The sequence below is a fragment of the Bubalus kerabau genome, chromosome 10 (genome assembly GCF_029407905.1).
Source record: "Bubalus kerabau isolate K-KA32 ecotype Philippines breed swamp buffalo chromosome 10, PCC_UOA_SB_1v2, whole genome shotgun sequence".
NCBI classification, from domain to species: Eukaryota; Metazoa; Chordata; class Mammalia; order Artiodactyla; family Bovidae; genus Bubalus; species Bubalus kerabau.
In genome coordinates this window covers 30,794,908-30,810,826 of record NC_073633.1, presented here as the reverse complement: position 1 = coordinate 30,810,826, position 15,919 = coordinate 30,794,908, and the positions used below count along the sequence as shown (strand labels likewise).

Genomic DNA, 15,919 nt, shown 5'->3' with positions numbered 1-15,919 from the left:
AAGAGTGGGGCAGGGAACTGCAAACTTTATATATGTAATTACTGTTATTATAATACTATTGTTATATTAAATATATTTACTCACACTTTGTCTCCGAACAGCTAGAGCAGACCTCAGGGTTGAAGTGATACCACTAACTTGAGCACTTCCGCTCACCGATCGTTAACTAGAACACAGAAAATAAAGCCAAGGCTGCAAGGTACACTGTACCCCCTTACTGACACAAAGCTGGGCCTGGGTGAACGTGCACCCTCCCAGAGGAGAGGCCTCCAGAGGCCTGAAGTTCCTCCTCTCATTCTGCATGCACTTCCTGAGGCTGAGCTGCTCACAGTCAAGCTGGGGTCTTCTAGCACCATCCAGCAGTTTCTCAAGATGACAGTCTCAGGTCACAGTACAGGAGAACAATGGGCTACTTGTTAAAATACTAATTCATGGGCCCCACCCCAGAGCTACTGAAGCCAAAGCCTGAGGGTAAAGCCCAAGCTTCTTACCAAGCTCTTTGGGTGGTAAAAAGTGCCTGAAGAAAGGACTCTTTTCTGGATGCAGTGGCCCAAGGACAGGACATAGGCAGGCAGACACAGTGCCCTGTGTCTCAAGACACCTGTTTATTGGGGACACAACTCTGCGACAGGGATGACAGGAATCGTACCAAAAATAGCGACGTCTACAGGGCCCCTGAAGGGGCTAGAAGGGTGCAGTGCCCCCCACCCCCACCCATTGTACAAAAATAAACTCTCACGCCTATGGACCAGCAAAGACTGGCAGAGCTGCCCCTCAGCAGGAACACTCCTCTCTGCCAGCCCTGGGACCCCGTTCTTTGATCCTCACCCCTGCCACTGCTAAGGCACTGTGACTCTCCCGTGGGCTGGGTGGGTGTCGCCCGCCCACCCTCCTCACGCTCTCTGCCCCTCCACCTCTGGTCCGCCTGGGGCTGGGATATGGGTCCCACGCTGCCCCCTGCTGGCTGCTCTACCCAACTACCTCTACCGCTGCCCCGCTCCGGCGGGGTAAACTAAGCTAACGGCCCCCTAAGAGGGCTCCCTACCTTTCTTGGCCCCCTAGCCCAGCCTCTCCGGATCTCAACAGCCCGGGGCCCTCCTCCCCTTCCTGCGGAGGAGTGGGAGGGGTCTCTCCTGACGGTGCTCGGGCATAGGGCGGGGATGCATCGGCCTGGGGCGGCCTGCGGCCCCGAGCCCTGCGGCTGTGGTGCACTTGTAGGTGCAAGGCCATGAGCTCGGGGGCTCCCGTGGCGAAGGGACAGAAGAGGCATCGGTGGAGGGCACCCCCTGGCCCAGCCTCGCCTCCTGGCCCTGCCCGCAGGGACAGGTCCAGGGGCTCGGCCTCACCGCCTCGCCCGTTGCGCAGGGTCCTCCCGGGGCTGGCGGGCTTCCGACGGGACCCCGGCGCGCCGCCACTCGCGGGAGGCCGGGGGCTCGCTCTGCCCTCTACCCAGGTCGCAGGCTGCGGAGCCGCCTTGGCTCCGGACGACTGGGCCGAACCCCGCTGGGAAGGGGGCGGCGGCTCCGGGGGTGGCCCGGGGCCGGCTCCGCTCTTCTGCTCCCGGTGGTGGCGCTGCAGGTGATACTTGAGCGAGCCGGACTGGGTGCCCGCGTAGTCGCAGTGCGGACACTTGTAGGGGCGCTCGCCTGGAGAGGAGGGGTGCGATAATGCCAGAGTCACGATCACTGCCCGCCCCTGCCCGCATTTCACTCCATGTACAAGCTTTGGGCAAGGAAAAAAAAAACCACTGCCGCACCCACCCTTCTGATTTTAATTAAGAGGTGTTTCTCGGAGCTCTCACCCGCACCCTGCTTCCTGACCTCAAACCTCCCCCCCCCCATCCCGTAGGTTGCCCCCCTCACCTGTGTGCACGCGCAGGTGCACTTTGAGGTGGTGCGCTGAGCGGAAGGATTTTCCACAAAAGGGGCAATCCTTGCCGGTGGCCCCCCGGCCCCCTTCAGGCCGGGCCCCTCCAACTAACAGACCATTCTCTTCTGCAATACACGCATTAAAAGAAGTCAGAAGGACCCGTTGCCCTAACTCTATTAGGTCCATGTGCCCCCATACCACCCACAGGACTGCTTCCCCTCCCAGCCCAGGAGGAAACAAAACGTTTGCGGGAACCTGAGAGGTTCGACTTGCTCTGAGTTGGACTGTGCCCTCAAAGGGTAGTAAAGCCTCTAAGGGAGGAAAACCGAGAAATAAGAGGCAGGTCCTTTTTAAAAGGAGCGGGCAGGAGGGCAGTGGTGGCGTCAGAGTGGGCCACAATGTGGAACACCTTAGAGGAGATCCTTACGTACCCTGCGTGGCGGTGGACCTCGCCTGGGCCCCCGCGGCAGGCGCAGAGTGCCCTGGGGCCTCGCCTGGGCGCGGGGGCAGGGAAGCCAGAGGGCCCACCGCCCTGCTCCGGGCCCAGGTCTCTTCCTCTGCCTCCACCACCTCCTCTTCCTCATCTGGCTCCTCGGCGCGGTGCCGGCGAGCCCGGGCTGGGAGAGCAGTGGGCAGTGGGCGGAAGCTTCCAAAGCTGCGGCCAGCCCCAGGCTCAGCGCCCTCACCATTGGGCCGCGCCTCGCCAGCTCGCAGGCTCAGGTAGCCCAGGAGGCTCGGAGGCTCACGGCGCTCAGCGGGGGTGGGCGCTGGGGCCAAGAGGAGCGCAGGGCCCAGAGGCTCATAGGCAAGTAGGCCCAGGTCAGGAGGCTGGGGGGCCCGGGCAGGCCCGGAACCAGGCCCCGGAGCACGCAGTGGGCCCAGCTTGCTGGCGTGCACTTTCATGTGGTTCTTTAGGAACCAGGGCTCCTTGAAGCAGCGGCCACAAACAGGACATGCATGATCGAAGGAGGCCTTGTGCTTGCGCATGTGACCCTTGAGAAACCAGGACTGCGTAAAGCTCTGGCCACACACTTGACAGCGGAACTCCGGAGGCGCTGGGGGCTCCTCGGGAGCAGCAGGAGCGGGGGCGGGGGTTGCCTCACTTTCAGGCTCTGGCTCTGGCTCGGGGACCGATCTAGGTTCAGGCTGGGGTGGAGGTTGAGGCTGGGGCGCAGCCGAGGTGGCCGCCAGGGGGCGCTCGGGAGCTCCGTGGGCCGTCAGGCTGTGGTGCAGCAGCTCCTCCTCCTGGCTGGAGCCGAAACTGCACAGGCCGCACTTCCAGGGCCTGTGCAGAATGTGCAGGTGGCGTTCGCGCTCCGCCGCGGTGCGAAATTTGCCTTTGCAGAAGGGGCAACGGAAGGCGGACGACGAAGAAGCCTGGGGCCGCGGCAGGCCCTCGGTGGCAGGGGTGGCCTGCAGGCCCCCTGAGCTTCGAGGTCTCCCCAGCCGGGCCTCCCGCAGTAGAGCTCGCTCCTCCAACTCCAGCAACAGGCGCGCTGCGGGGCTTCGCGGGCGCTCGGGCTGATGCGTGCGCAGGTGTGAGCGCAGCAGCGCCCGCTGCGCAGCACGGTGGCCACAGTGCGGGCACTGGAAGGCCTGGGCGCCTGGGTGCGCCCGCAGGTGTAAAGCCAGGATAGAGTTGAAGCGGAAGCGCTTCCCGCATACAGGGCAGGGGAAGCGCCGTTCGCCTGCGCGACTCTCAGACCAGCCCACTGCTCCCATCCCTGGAGACCCGGCGCTCACGCCTGGCCCGTTGGAGTAGCGCTGCAGATCCAGTTCGCCGTCGAAAGCCGGGGGCGACGGCGCTAGGTGGCCGACCGGGGCGCGGGGACGTGAGCCCTGTGGAGAAAGATGTGAACAGAGCGAAGGGTGGAGAAGGGAGAGCTGTGGGGGAGACATGGACACGGAGAGCCAGAGGAACCCAAGAGAGGGTGGGTCGGGGCCTGAACCAAGAACACCGGGGGCCCCTCCCACTCACCTCGAGGAAGTTGGGGGATGAATGGGAACTGAGCTTTGGGGACCACGGAAATAATAATGGGAGGCCAGAGAGACAGAAAGAGAGGTAGGGAGGGGAGGAAGTATAGTTGCAGGTACTTGTAGGTTCAGGCCAGAGCCTCACTCACCTCCATGGACTCCCTTCACATTCTTTGGTTCTGAGGAGTGTACGGAAGAGGAGGGGGAAAAGCTGCTAGTGAAGGCAACAGGTGCTGAAGAGCTAAAGCAAGAGAGACAGATTTGGAGCAAAGGATGAGCCTTGATTTTCAGCAGTGGAAAAAGTCACCCCTAACCCGAGTCTCTTCCGGAGAGCCCCAAACTCTTAGCACCCTGGAATCTATCCCTTCTCCTCCCTTACATCCTGAGACAGGAGGAGGCTACTGTCTTCAAAACTTGTACTACTTTATTTGTCCACAAGGCTCCCTGATAACCCAGATTTCTTCCCCCCAAATTTTTCATTTTAAATGCCTTATCCAGAACAACTATCACCACCAACACCACCACGCCCCCCAACCACGTCTCCGCCACCCTGGTGGTGGAAGAGACCATCACAGTATACTCTTCTCTCATTTAGATTGGGCTGTGCAATGGGAAAGGCAAACGGGGTCGGCTTGCCATGCTCCTCAGCTATCCAAGTGGGACCAGTTGCTCTCAGACCCCTAACTGACCAGCCAGCCAAACATTCTTCCAGGCTCCATAGTTCTTCCTTCTGCCTTTACCCTGTCTTTCTGTCTTTCCCCCTCATTCTTCCTCCCTCCGCCTGGATTCCTGATCCATTCATTTCCATTCATTACAGAGACTCATTCATGCATGGGAGAGAAACACCTCCCAGCAGCAGAGTCTGGAGACAGACAGAGGGGGAGGGGCATGAAGGGGGAGAGAGCCAGAGGGAAAGGGAATGAAGAGAGAGTTGGGGGAGGAGTGGAAGTTAAGGGGCGCTGCTGGCCTTGGGAAGGGGTTAAAAACTGCAAATACCAGATAGAATTCATCCCCTCGTTTCAAACCTTGGAGCCTGCAGTTTGATGGGGCATCTCAGCCCCTTTGTCCAGGGCTGTTCCGAGGCAGGCTTTCCTCCTCTCTGCAGGGGAGAGGCTCCCTCACACAAGAGGAGGATTACACTGGCTCTGAGCTCAAGAGGCTGGAGTGAGGGACGGGGGGCGGGGCTGGGCCATCTGCACAGATAGGGGCTCAGCACATGCTCTGAGCTGAAAAGGGTTAAAATTCTCCAGGCTAAAATTCCCTGAGCCTGGGATGTGCAAAGCTCCAGTTCTGAGGAAGGAGAAGAGCATTGAGAGGAAGAGGACTTGGGGGTGGGGGTGGGGGGCGAGGATCTCCTGATTCTAAGCTGCAGAGGAGGTTAGCAGGACTTAGAAGCAACCCCAGAATTAAGATTCATGGAAATAGACCTAGGAGAATGACCAGAAGTCATCTAGTCTATCTTTCTTGCTTCCATATACAACTGTACGTGGTCAAAGCTAGACAAATGTGGACCTTACCTGATTTTTTTTTTTTTTTTGGCCTGAGACAGAAAGAATGTTTGAGGTATAAAGAACCTCCTTACAATAGGTATTGTGAAACTGAAATAGGTTTCTGAGAAAGAAAAGGATTCAGCATTATTTTGCTTAAGGAATTTTAACAGAAGAGAACTGAGCTAGGGTCAGCCCTGCAAAGAAAAAAGGCTCTGGAGACCCAAGGGTGCTTTAATTTTTGACGTTTAGTAGATGGGACAAGACTCTATGAAGGGTCAGGTACCTGTTACATGTGGAATCTGGGTGATGGGAATTTTATTAACAGGAAATTAATTAACAAAATGTCTTTGTCCAAGGTCACTAAACAACCTCCACCACAACTTTTAAATATCTTTATTTCTGCAGCTCCAATTAAGGCATCCACTCTCATCTTCTGGATCCTCCAAATAAGCCCCTTTCCTGAGACCAAGAGCCTTGTTGAGTTCACTAAGTAATATAATGAAAGATGAATTAGTGTAGGACTGAAGAATACAAGACTATTGTGGGCCCAGTCAGATCATTAATAGCCCTGCAACCTTCAGTAAATCACTTAACTTCCCAGTTTACTCATCTGTAAAATAAGGGGATTAGACTAATTTATACTGATGGTCCCCTCCAGTTCAAAAGTTTTGTGGTTCTGAGTCATAGGACTCTTCTGGACCCCAGAGAGATGTTGAAACAAATGGTCATTCCTTCAGTACCATGGAGAGTGCAGTGGGCTACCAGAGGAGCCTCTTTGGCCACCTCCATACCATAGAGCAATGAAGTGCTAGAGGGGCCACATTTGCCATTTTAGCACCTCACATAAGGCAATGAGAAAAGCCAGAGGATTTTTAAAAATTCTTATCTGGAAACCATGGGGCGGGGGGGGAACCAGTGGTACCAGAGGGATTATTTTGGCCTTTTGGATGTCACTGAAAATAGACAGATGTAACAGAAAATAGATGTAACTAGAAGAATTTTAATTAGCTATAAGGAGTGTTCTGACAGTTACAGTTTGTACATCCTGGAATGAGTTACTGAGGCATCATATTTGGGTCCATCACATTCTGTTGCTCTCCTGGGGATTCCCGGAACATCCTGGTGTACAGCCAATCTGGTATATTCAGAGGAAGCAGATGGTGGGGGAGGAGGGGGAGGAGGCTGGGAATACTGCATGGTCATAGCTGACTAACCTATGGGCACATACTCTGATTCTGAGAAGATTCTAGGGCCCTTAAAAGTGCCTATAGGATAGTAAACAAAATACCTCCTGGGAGGCTGATCTCATTCCAAGGCAAGTAGAGTAGGAATTGGGCAAAGCTTCCTCCCCAAAACAAAACAAAAACACTTTCCACATAGCAGTTTTCCAGGACGGAAATGCAGTGATATACAAGAAGGCTTAAAGTGAAGCTGAATTCCCAGCAGGGAAAGTTTCCCCAGAGGGTAGCCTCAAATCAACAAAACCCACTGAGAGACCCTCCTAGGCTCAGTCAAGATCTCCAGAATCATCTCCTCACCAAAGAGGTCCCAAGAACCTGATCCCACAAGTTTTTCTCAGTAGGAGAAAGCACTGACAGAGCCCCAGAGCCCCAGATTTTATGAAATGACCTGGAACCCAGATCATGCATCCATTGCCCGTGGGCAATAATCAGAGTTTTCTATAGTCAGGCCCTAAACACCAACCACGAGACTTAGCCAGGCAGTAGCACTGACCTACTTCCCACCCTCAGTGGGAACCAAGGGTTATTTTGCCCTTATTTGGGTTCTACAAGGATGTAGGGCCAGGGATAGGGATCCAAAATCTTTCCAAAGCAATAGGCCAATTCCTTTTATGTGCTAGGAGACCTGGTGGGAAAGGGGGTGTGGACCATCAAGGGTTGGTGAGAAGACTCTTAGAAACAACAGGGACAAGTACATAGATGCATCTGCTGTCTGGAGGACCATCAAGATTCTCTCTCAAACTTTGTGTTTCAAAAACTTTTAGGGTCAAAGTGTAATGGGCAATGGTCAGGACTTGAAGTATAGGGCCTGAAGGACAGTGACTAGGTCTCTGTCTCTGGTTGTCTCTAATACTTGATGTTTTCCCCCTCTGAGAATTTTTACGCCTTCCAAGTCCTCTAACATTATGATTAATGCTGTACTAGATGGAGTTGAAAGGGAACTCCTTAGGTGGTCTAGAGTCAAGACCACCTTTAACACATGGACACGCCACTAGTTCACTTTTATGGCCTCCTTTCCATGGTCCTCTGAACTGCACTGCTCAGGTGGCTCCCCCAAAACTGACCTAATAGCACAGCCTGCCCACCTTTTAGATTGAGTTCTTGGTAAAGCCTCCTTCCTTCCATCCTCACTACCCTGAGTGGGGGTTATAGTACGCAAATGGACAGCAAGAGGTGAGAAGGAAGTACACCTGCTCACCTACGGCCACCCCACCCATGGTGAATCTTATCCCAGAGGCATGTCCCAAGTTGACCCCTCTTCTGAAAGTTCCGAAGAACCTGGATCTGGGGGAGCGGCATGCAGCCAGCCCTAAGCCCCCTTAGCTGGAGCTGACCCTAGAAAGGTCAGAGTCTCAGCATCCATATGAACCTCAGTTCTCAGATTAGGGGGTGGGGAGTGGGTAGGAAAGCCTCTGGGAAAATCTCCCTCCCAGAAGTAGGTTGGCAAGTAGGGCAAGACCTTTGATCTTGCACAAGAGGTTCTTCTAGCAGCACCCCTGGCCCCTCCCGGCGAAGATAAACCAGAAGGATGATGGGGGACAGGGTTGGGAGACTGGGAGGCCAAGGCTCAGCTACCCGGGCCCGGAGAACAAAAGCTGAGTTGCAGCCGCCTCCGCCGCTGCCGCCGGCCGAGCTCTTTGTGACACTTTGTTTGGGACGCAGAGAGGGAAGCACCCCCCCATCCTCTCCCCTCCCCCATCCCCCGCTCCCGGAGAGTTTGGGTCCCTTCCCCCTCCTCCTCCATCAGCCCTACCTGGGCCGGGGGGCACTCATCCACTCTGGTTCCCAGTTCGGCCGCCCGGCACCCCCAGGCCCCTCGCGCCCTGCCTTCGGGCCCCTACAAAGACGACCGCCCCCCCCACCCCCGCTGGCCTTTCCCCTTTGGTGTCCGCTTTCCCGACTCCCCCACCTGCCCCCTCTCCTTCGAGGCCCCCCTAGCTCTCAGGCTTCCGTGGCCGCCGCCCCCACCCCGCCCCCCCAGGAGCTCTGGGCGAAGTTTGCTTGGGGCCGAGCCGGCGCCCCTCCCCCGCCCCCGCCCCCTGCACCTGCTCCGAGCCGGGCGCGCGTAGCGGGGGCCCCCCCCTTCGGGAGGGGGGGCGGGGGCCGGGGGCGGGGGCCGGGTAGCGGAGGGGGGGCCGGGAGTGGGGGGAGCGGCTACTCACGAGCCCCGGGCGGGCGGCGGCGGAGCGGGCGGCGGCGGCGGCGGCGGGCGGCGGGCCGGCGGCGCGGGCGTCAGCGTTACGTGGGGCCGGGGGAGATGCGCCGGGCCCCGGCCCCCCCGCCCCCGGCCCGGCCCCCGCCCCCTCCCCGGTCCCCCGCCCCCGGCCCCGGCCCGCATTGTGTGCGGCGGGAGGCGGCCCGGCCATTAGCATGCGGGGGGCGGCGCGGCGGGGCTGGGAGCCGCACGGGAGCGGGAGCGGGAGCGGGGCTCTGGCTCCGGGGACAGGGAGCAGGGGACCCCGGGAGCCGCGACAGGCAGCCGCCAGGGGCGGGGTGCGGGCCGTTTGGAGACTGGGGGCGCTGTCGGAGGAGGGGGGGGAACGGGGGTGGGGCGCACGGATGATTCCAACAGGAGACTGGAAGAGATTTTGAAAGGTCATCTCGTCCTTCCCCCAGCCTCCAAGCAGGACTGCCCCTCCCACCCTAAACCCGGACATACCAGGGAAGGAGCTGGCTCTGCCGCTCTTTCTGCCCCAACATGCACAGACTCGGGAAGTTCTTCCTGGGGTTTTATCTCAAAGCCTCTCCCTTACAATTTCTGTCTCTCTTTTGGGGGAGGAGGAGGGGCGATTATAGAGATAGTTAATGTCGGCCGTGTAAGAAACATTAAAGTTACTCTTCGGTCCTTTCTGTTCTTGATAAACAATTCTTGCTCCTTCCTCTCGAATTCTATTTTTCCATTCCTTAAGTTACTTTAATGGCTCTTCAATATAACAAATATTTACTGAGTGCTTACTGAGTACCAAGCACTACGCTCAGGGCCATGGGGGATGGACACAGCAGGGGAATGTGGTACTCTCCCTCGAGGAGATTGTAATCTAGACAGGGACTACAAATTTATAAATTGGACACTTAGATTTGATCAATATTTCACTGAATGCCTGATCACATATTTAATAGTATACAATCCTTCCAATAACACTTCTATAATTAGTCTGCATTTACAGGTAAGGAAAATAAGGCTAGTAGTCTCTTTTCACTGGCCTACCAGTTAAGGGAAACTCAGTGCGAGCCTAACATCTCACATTCTGTCAGGCCATCGCCACAAAATAAAATTAATATACGTAAGGATAAAGGAGAGAGTAGACACAACAGTTCTCAGGATCCCTTTAAATGTGATTCTCACTGCCCAGGAAAGAAGAGGGGGCACAGTGCTCCAGTGAGTTGGCACAGCACTGAGCAGGGCAGAAGTGACTCACATAGAAGGCCACTTGCCCCCCCAGGACCCTGCGTCCTAGTTCTGACTCCTGGGGTCTTCTGGCTCAGTCTTCTGTCATCAATTAATAATAGCGACTCACATTTATTGAGTGTGTATGTGCCAGGGGCTGAACTGAATTGGTTCATATGCATTTTCTCTTTTAATACTTAAGGCAACCCCTTGAGATTGGTATTAATTTGCCTTTAATGATAAGAAAATAGAGATTAAGTAACTTGCCCAAGGTCACCTGGATTGCTCTGGGATTTGAACATAGATCTGGTTACCTCCAGAAGTCAGGCTTGCACCAAGGTGGGCTCTTCCTACTTTTGATCTACAGAATATATATTTGGGCCCAGGTGATGCTGCTTCTTTATTGCTGTTCAGTAGCTAAGTCGTGTGTGACTCTTTGCAACCCAAGTGCTGTAATATATGGGCATCAGGTATATCAGTATAAATTAATCAGCATCATTAATGGTTATTATGTACCCACCCTGAGTCAACAACCCTTCCCAGTCATATTACTGTCCCCCTTTTAATCACTCAGTTTCAACAAACTGAGGTTCAAATTGGTAGAATAATGTATCCAAGGCCACACAGCTGGAAAAGTGTCAGAGCTTCCCTGGCTTCAAGGCAACTTCTGTCCCTCAAAAATATTAATTGTTGCAATAGTGTCCTTTCCAAGACTGACCATTTAAGGACCATCTTCTAACATGTCTAACTACAGGTTATCACTGAGTCAAAAACAATCCCTACTATAAATAGAGCTCTCCATCCAGTTAGTCAGTGCCCAATCCAGAGTAAATCCTTCAAGAAAGGAATGAGAGAGGAGAAATTGTCCAGAAAGTGAGAGATAAGAAGCCAGGTCTTGGCTGATCTTGGGACAAATCTTCAAGTGGTAATGATGGGACTAATCCAGAGAGTGAGGTGGGATTTCCCTACGGAATGGTAAGTAAGTTAAGGAGGAAGTCCCCTAAAAAAAGGAAAAAAGTTAGGTGGAAATGGGACATTGGAGCCCAGGGTGATAGTATCCATGTGGATAAGGTGAGTGATCAGAAGAGGCACCAAGGATGGGCAGAGACGGGGTCAACAGGAAATGGGAACAGAATGAGATAGGGCAAGGTGTCTTGTAGAGTGAACTGAGGCTGGTGTCTACCCACCGCCACTCCCTGGATCCATAAGCCCTCATAGGGACCTTTGCCCCACCACACCTCAGCCCTGATAGCCTGTCTCTGCCAGGACAAGTTTGTCATCTGCTCTGAGCTACCAGGGGCCCTGCCAGGAGCTCCAGGCCCGATTGGGACCCATCCCTTTGGAACAGCTGCTTCAAGACTAGGTAGGTGTAAGGACCCTAAACCTCAACTTCCTGGATATTGAAAGTGGGCAGAGGGGCAGCTGAAAGAGATGTTGCTGTATGTCCTGTCTTCTGATGGGTGTCATAATGCATTTTTCCCAGGCTAGAAATCACGGAGCTCTAGTGGTCAAGGGAGCCATGGAGGACAGAGCTGGTCAGCAAGAGAGACCTAGCCTTCGTTTGGAAAAGCTACAGCACTGGGCCAGGCACAGGCAGAGTGGGCGCCTCCTGGTGCTGGCGGTGAGGCCAAGCTGCCCCACCCTGACCTTCAGCATGTTAACTTGTACCCCCAATTCAGTTCTACACATGTTTTGTAAGCACCTATCACGTGCCTGAAACTGTGCTAGGCTCTGAGTGGGAGGAGGGTGGAGGAAATATAGAATAAACAAGGCAAGACCCTTAATCTCCAAGTAGATTCTCCATATGGGGAAAACACACAGGTAAGTAACTGAACTACAACATGAGGCAGAAAAAAATTAAATGATATCTCCTTCTCCTTATGACCCTTGGTTGACTACTCTCTGGCACTATGATTCCTCCCAATCGCTGATCTCTGGAAGAGGCAAGGATTGGGAGGAAGGGAGTTCCTGACATTTCCCTTCAACTACACTGCATCTGGCCTCCAGGTGAGCCAGCTATGGCTGGCAGTGGCTGTGGTGCCCTTTGCTGTCTCAGTAGCCTGCCTGAACTCTGCTTGTCACATGACCACAGCACTGCCACTTGGGCCTGGCATACTGGTAAGAACTACCACGTGGGAGGGTAGAAGGAAGGGCCCCTCCCTAACAAGCCAAACCTCACCACTTGCCTTTCTCATCATTCAGGGTCTCCTCACTGGGATTGTTACTCTTGAGCTGCGCAGAGCACCCCGTCTTTGGAAGGTGAGAGGGGAAAAGAATGTAGTACTATTATCCCACCCCCTGAAACACATACACACATGGACATCTCAGTCTAGGAAGTGAATTTCTCACTGTTGACTAATTGTGTCAGCTCTCTGCCCATGACTGGCCTAAAACCCTGAGGGGGTAAAATAAGAAAGTTTAAAGGGCTGATGGTCTTGTTTGGAGGCGGAGGAATAGGAGCTGAGTTTTGTTTTCAGCTAGGCTACAGGTGGGGCTTGAGGTTCCAATGAGTCCCCTAGGCTGGCAGGACTCAACTGGCTCACTGGCAGGTGCGCGCCATGATGATATTCAACACCTTTAATCTGATCTCGGGCTTCATCGCATTGGTGGTCGAGGTGATGAAGACAGCCTTGATGTCTGCCCCAACTGTCCCCTCTGAGGTACAAGTAAATAAAGGAGAATGTGGGAGGATGTGGAGGCAAGAGGAGGGGAAAGGACAAGGGCAGATAGGTGCAGGGTCCCCTGCAGCATACCCTCAGCCCCATCTACCTACAGCTAGCCGGCTTGCTGGTGCTGGAGCTCAGCGCTGAGGCCTTCACCCTAGGGGGAGTGCTGGTCTCAGCATATTCCCTGTTCCTGCTGAGCCAGAGGAAGCCAAGATGCTGCAGAAGCCAGAGTCTGCGCTACCAGGAGCTACAGGAGGTATTGAGGGTGGGGAGGAAGCAGAGAGCTAGAAACTTTTTTCACTGGCTATTCTGGTTAGTGGTACTTAAGGGAAAACAATGGGGCAGGGCAGGAGAGGTTGTTAAACTGAAACTTACTCGTTTTCTGGCTTTGGACATGTCTCTCCTAGTGATGGCTAGGAGACTCAGACGGTAAAGCAGTGCAGGAGACCCCGGTTTGATCCCTGGGTTGGGAAGATCCCCTGGAGAAGGAAATGGCAACCTATTCCAGTACTCTTGCCTGGAAAATTCCATGGACTGAGGAGCCTGGTAGGCTACAGTCCATGGGGTCTGCAAAGAGTCGGACACAACTGCGACTTCACTTTCCCTTTCTCCTAGTGATGGGCAACAGGAACCTGAGTATCTAAATGGTCGGGGCTAGAAATGTGGGAGAGCATTAGGAATGTGACTAAATATTGGAAGGACTGTGCGAACATGAGGGAAAAAATGGGAGAGGAGGAAACTGCGTCTCTCTGGGATTCCTCCTTTCTCACCCTTGATGTTTGCTCACCTCACAACTGTCTGGTTTTCAGGGCCTCTCAGAGTTGGAGGAAGTTCCTGAGTTGGAGACTGGTCCCACAGTGGCTAGCACAGCAAAGAGAACAAATGAGTGAACTGGCAAGTGGAAGCAGACATGTGCTGCTCTCCTACCCGACGGGAACATTCTCCAGACTCTCCTGCACAGCATCCCCCTGAACTCAAACTAGATGGAGTCCCCTGAGACATACATGAAGTCTGGTGGAGTGCCTTCAATTCTCCCTCTGACTAGGCCCCTTGCTTTACCCTTCCTGCTGGGGAAAGCAATACCTAGAGTGAATCTGCCATCACCTCACAGCCCTGAGAATCTGACTGCCTCCAAGATAAGATATCCTTAAATTAACTTTCAGCTAGATCCATTTCCTCCCTTCCATTCTTACCCACTGCCTCCCCAGCTTCACATCTGCCTCATCTCACTGTTTCCAAGATTTCCACCTTTCACAATCCCATTCACTCCAAACCCGGGTTCCCGTACACGCCCACTCTCTGAAATCAATTCACCACTGGTGCTTCCGTTCTCGCACTTCGATCTGGTGCCTTTCTGCTCGAGCGGAAACTACAAATCCCAGGATGCCTCGCCGCCCTGTGGCCTGCTGGGAAATAAAGAGCCTTCCCTTCTGTGGTGGGGGCGCTGTGCATCTGCTGAGTGACGCGAGGCGCTGGAAATCTGGGCCTAGAAGAGCGTTTCCTCGGACGCGACCACTGGCCCCGCGTGCAGGGAGGAGCTGGGCGGGCAGTTCTACGCGGGGGCGCCACCACCCCAACCTCGGTAACTGAGAACTGACTGGGGTTCTATATTCCTACATCTGGTAGCTTCGGAGACCGGCTGGGGTTGAGGGCTGCCCCTCGGCAGAGCTGGGGTTTCCCAGATGCTGTTGCCGTGCCCCCTCCCACAGTGCCCAGGTCCAAAGTCCTGAGACTTGGAGCGCGCGCGAGAAAGGGGTTGGAGATGATGAGTCAGAAGCCCAGGGCGCTTCTCATCCCCCTCCCCCGGGGCCTAGGCGCCTGAGGAGGACGGACTGGCTGGGCAGACGGTGTGCACAGGGCAGGAAGAGGGAGGGACACGGCGACCCAACCTAAGATTTTCCCGCCTCTTGTGAGCTAGCCGGTGTAACCATCCCGCGTTGCAGCCACCCTTTCTCTCCAAGGCGGGAGCGGGACTGCGCAGGCTCAGCCTCTCGGCAGCGCTGCCGACCTTTGATCCCAGCTGCGGCGCGCTTGCAGAAGCTCTGGTTGTGCTCAACCCCCACCGTTTATGACCTTTGCAAGTGTGCAAAAGTGGCAAGTTCAGGTGGGCTTGAGAAAAGCCCAGGAAAACGAGGGCACCCAGTAGCACCAAGGCGACAGCTTGCTAGCCGCTAGAGAAACTAGAACTGACCAGAGCTGCAATACTAAGAAAACTCACCCCAAATTCACATAGTGCCGGGATGGGTGTGCGCCTCACACTCATTTTTGTTCCCACTTGAGAAGGCTGCTTCTCCAGGCTTAACCAAGCCCAGGCACCAGTGAGGAAAGAGCGCAGCCTGGCTGCATTGCCCTTACATTGCAGTGGCGCCAGCTGTTTGTGACACCTTGGGAGTGGTAATAGTTGCCCTATGACAAGATTGTGTGAGTATTAGTGGGTGGGGACAGTTCTGGGATTAGGCTCTGGAATGAGAAAACAAAATCTCCCCCGCCCCGTCTAAATACCTGAATAATGAAGAGCTCATCTGTGAAGCACTCAATAATTTTCCTCAAAATCAGAAGGTGGTGGTAGCTGAAGAAGCTAGGAATAAAAGTCAACAATTCATTCTTAACTGTCTTCCACATAGGAGCAACAAGTTTTAGTCATATGATCAGATATCTAAGAATTGCATTTTAGTTCTTGGAAAAGTTCAGTTACCATGCAGATGAACCTTGTATCAGGTTAGGCTAGGTTATGCTGTGGTAACAATGCCAAAATCTCAATGGCCTAAAACCACAAAGGTTTACTCTCTGGCAGGGTGCTCTGCTCCTTGTAAATTATTCAGGTACCCAAGTCCATGGACCACCACCATTTGGAGATCCTACCACGTCAGTTCAATTCAGTTCAGTCACTCAATCGTGTCGGACTCTTTGCGACCCCATGAATCACAGCCCGCCAGGCCTCCCTGTCCATCACCAACTCCCGGAGTTTACCCAAACTCATGTCCATCGAGTCAGTGATGCCATCCAGCCATCTCATCCTCTGTCGTCCCCTTCTCTTCCTGCCCCCAATCGCTCCCAGCATCAGGGTCTTTTCCAATGAGTCAACTCTTCTCATGAGGCCTAAGTACTGGAGTTTCAGCTTTAGTATCAGTCCTTCCAATGAACACCCAGGACTGATCTCTTTTAGGATGGACTGGTTGGATCTCCTTGCAGTCCAAGGGACTCTCAAGAGTCTCCAACACCGCAGTTCAGAAGCATCAATTCTTCGGTCTGCAGCTTTCTTCACAGTTCAACTCTCACATTAATACATGA

The 15,919-nt window shown here is 54.3% G+C and overlaps 2 protein-coding genes and 1 long non-coding RNA gene across 6 annotated transcripts in view; 2 read left to right on the top strand and 1 right to left on the bottom strand.

Annotated features, from left to right (window-relative positions):
• Positions 1-579: 579 nt before the first annotated feature.
• On the bottom strand, positions 580-15,014 carry ZNF219 (zinc finger protein 219). Of its 3 annotated transcripts, XM_055537156.1 has the most exons (6): positions 14,847-15,014; positions 13,416-13,489; positions 3,993-4,084; positions 2,301-3,708; positions 1,863-1,994; positions 580-1,646 (listed from the first exon to the last, which is right to left on the bottom strand). In XM_055537156.1, the coding sequence occupies exons 3-6, from the start codon at positions 3,996-3,998 to the stop codon at positions 1,042-1,044; spliced, it is 2,151 nt and encodes a 716-aa protein (XP_055393131.1). In that variant the 5' UTR covers positions 3,999-4,084; positions 13,416-13,489; positions 14,847-15,014; the 3' UTR covers positions 580-1,041. The 3 variants fall into 3 exon arrangements, with proteins under 3 accessions (XP_055393131.1, XP_055393130.1, XP_055393132.1); XM_055537155.1 differs by lacking the exons at positions 13,416-13,489; positions 14,847-15,014 and adding an exon at positions 8,737-8,869; XM_055537157.1 differs by lacking the exons at positions 13,416-13,489; positions 14,847-15,014 and adding an exon at positions 8,328-8,381.
• Positions 11,181-13,610, top strand: TMEM253 (transmembrane protein 253). Of its 2 annotated transcripts, XM_055537158.1 has the most exons (7): positions 11,181-11,325; positions 11,446-11,583; positions 11,970-12,080; positions 12,165-12,221; positions 12,512-12,622; positions 12,738-12,884; positions 13,438-13,610. In XM_055537158.1, the coding sequence occupies exons 2-7, from the start codon at positions 11,482-11,484 to the stop codon at positions 13,516-13,518; spliced, it is 609 nt and encodes a 202-aa protein (XP_055393133.1). In that variant the 5' UTR covers positions 11,181-11,325; positions 11,446-11,481; the 3' UTR covers positions 13,519-13,610. The 2 variants fall into 2 exon arrangements, with proteins under 2 accessions (XP_055393133.1, XP_055393134.1); XM_055537159.1 differs by lacking the exons at positions 11,181-11,325; positions 11,446-11,583 and adding an exon at positions 11,726-11,783.
• The window catches only part of LOC129621114 (uncharacterized), a 30,281-nt gene continuing 28,447 nt past the window's right edge, over positions 14,086-15,919 (top strand). Inside the window, exon 1 of the long non-coding RNA XR_008699011.1 lies at positions 14,086-14,210. This is a non-coding gene — a long non-coding RNA (uncharacterized LOC129621114). The remainder of the gene's footprint in view (positions 14,211-15,919) is intronic.

Bases quoted from the DNA above. Each gene is read 5' to 3' on its own strand.
- ZNF219 (XM_055537156.1), bottom strand. The intron at 1,995-2,300 runs GTACGTAAGGAT...CGTGTATTGCAG, and splicing joins GAGGTCCACCGCCACGCAGG to AAGAGAATGGTCTGTTAGTT. The intron at 1,647-1,862 runs GTGAGGGGGGCA...CCTCCTCTCCAG, and splicing joins GCACCTGCGCGTGCACACAG to GCGAGCGCCCCTACAAGTGT.
- TMEM253 (XM_055537158.1), top strand. From the start codon at position 11,482: ATGGAGGACAGAGCTGGTCAGCAAGAGAGACCTAGCCTTCGTTTGGAA. The intron at 11,584-11,969 runs GTGAGGCCAAGC...TCTGGCCTCCAG, and splicing joins GGCGCCTCCTGGTGCTGGCG to GTGAGCCAGCTATGGCTGGC. The intron at 12,081-12,164 runs GTAAGAACTACC...CTCATCATTCAG, and splicing joins CACTTGGGCCTGGCATACTG to GGTCTCCTCACTGGGATTGT.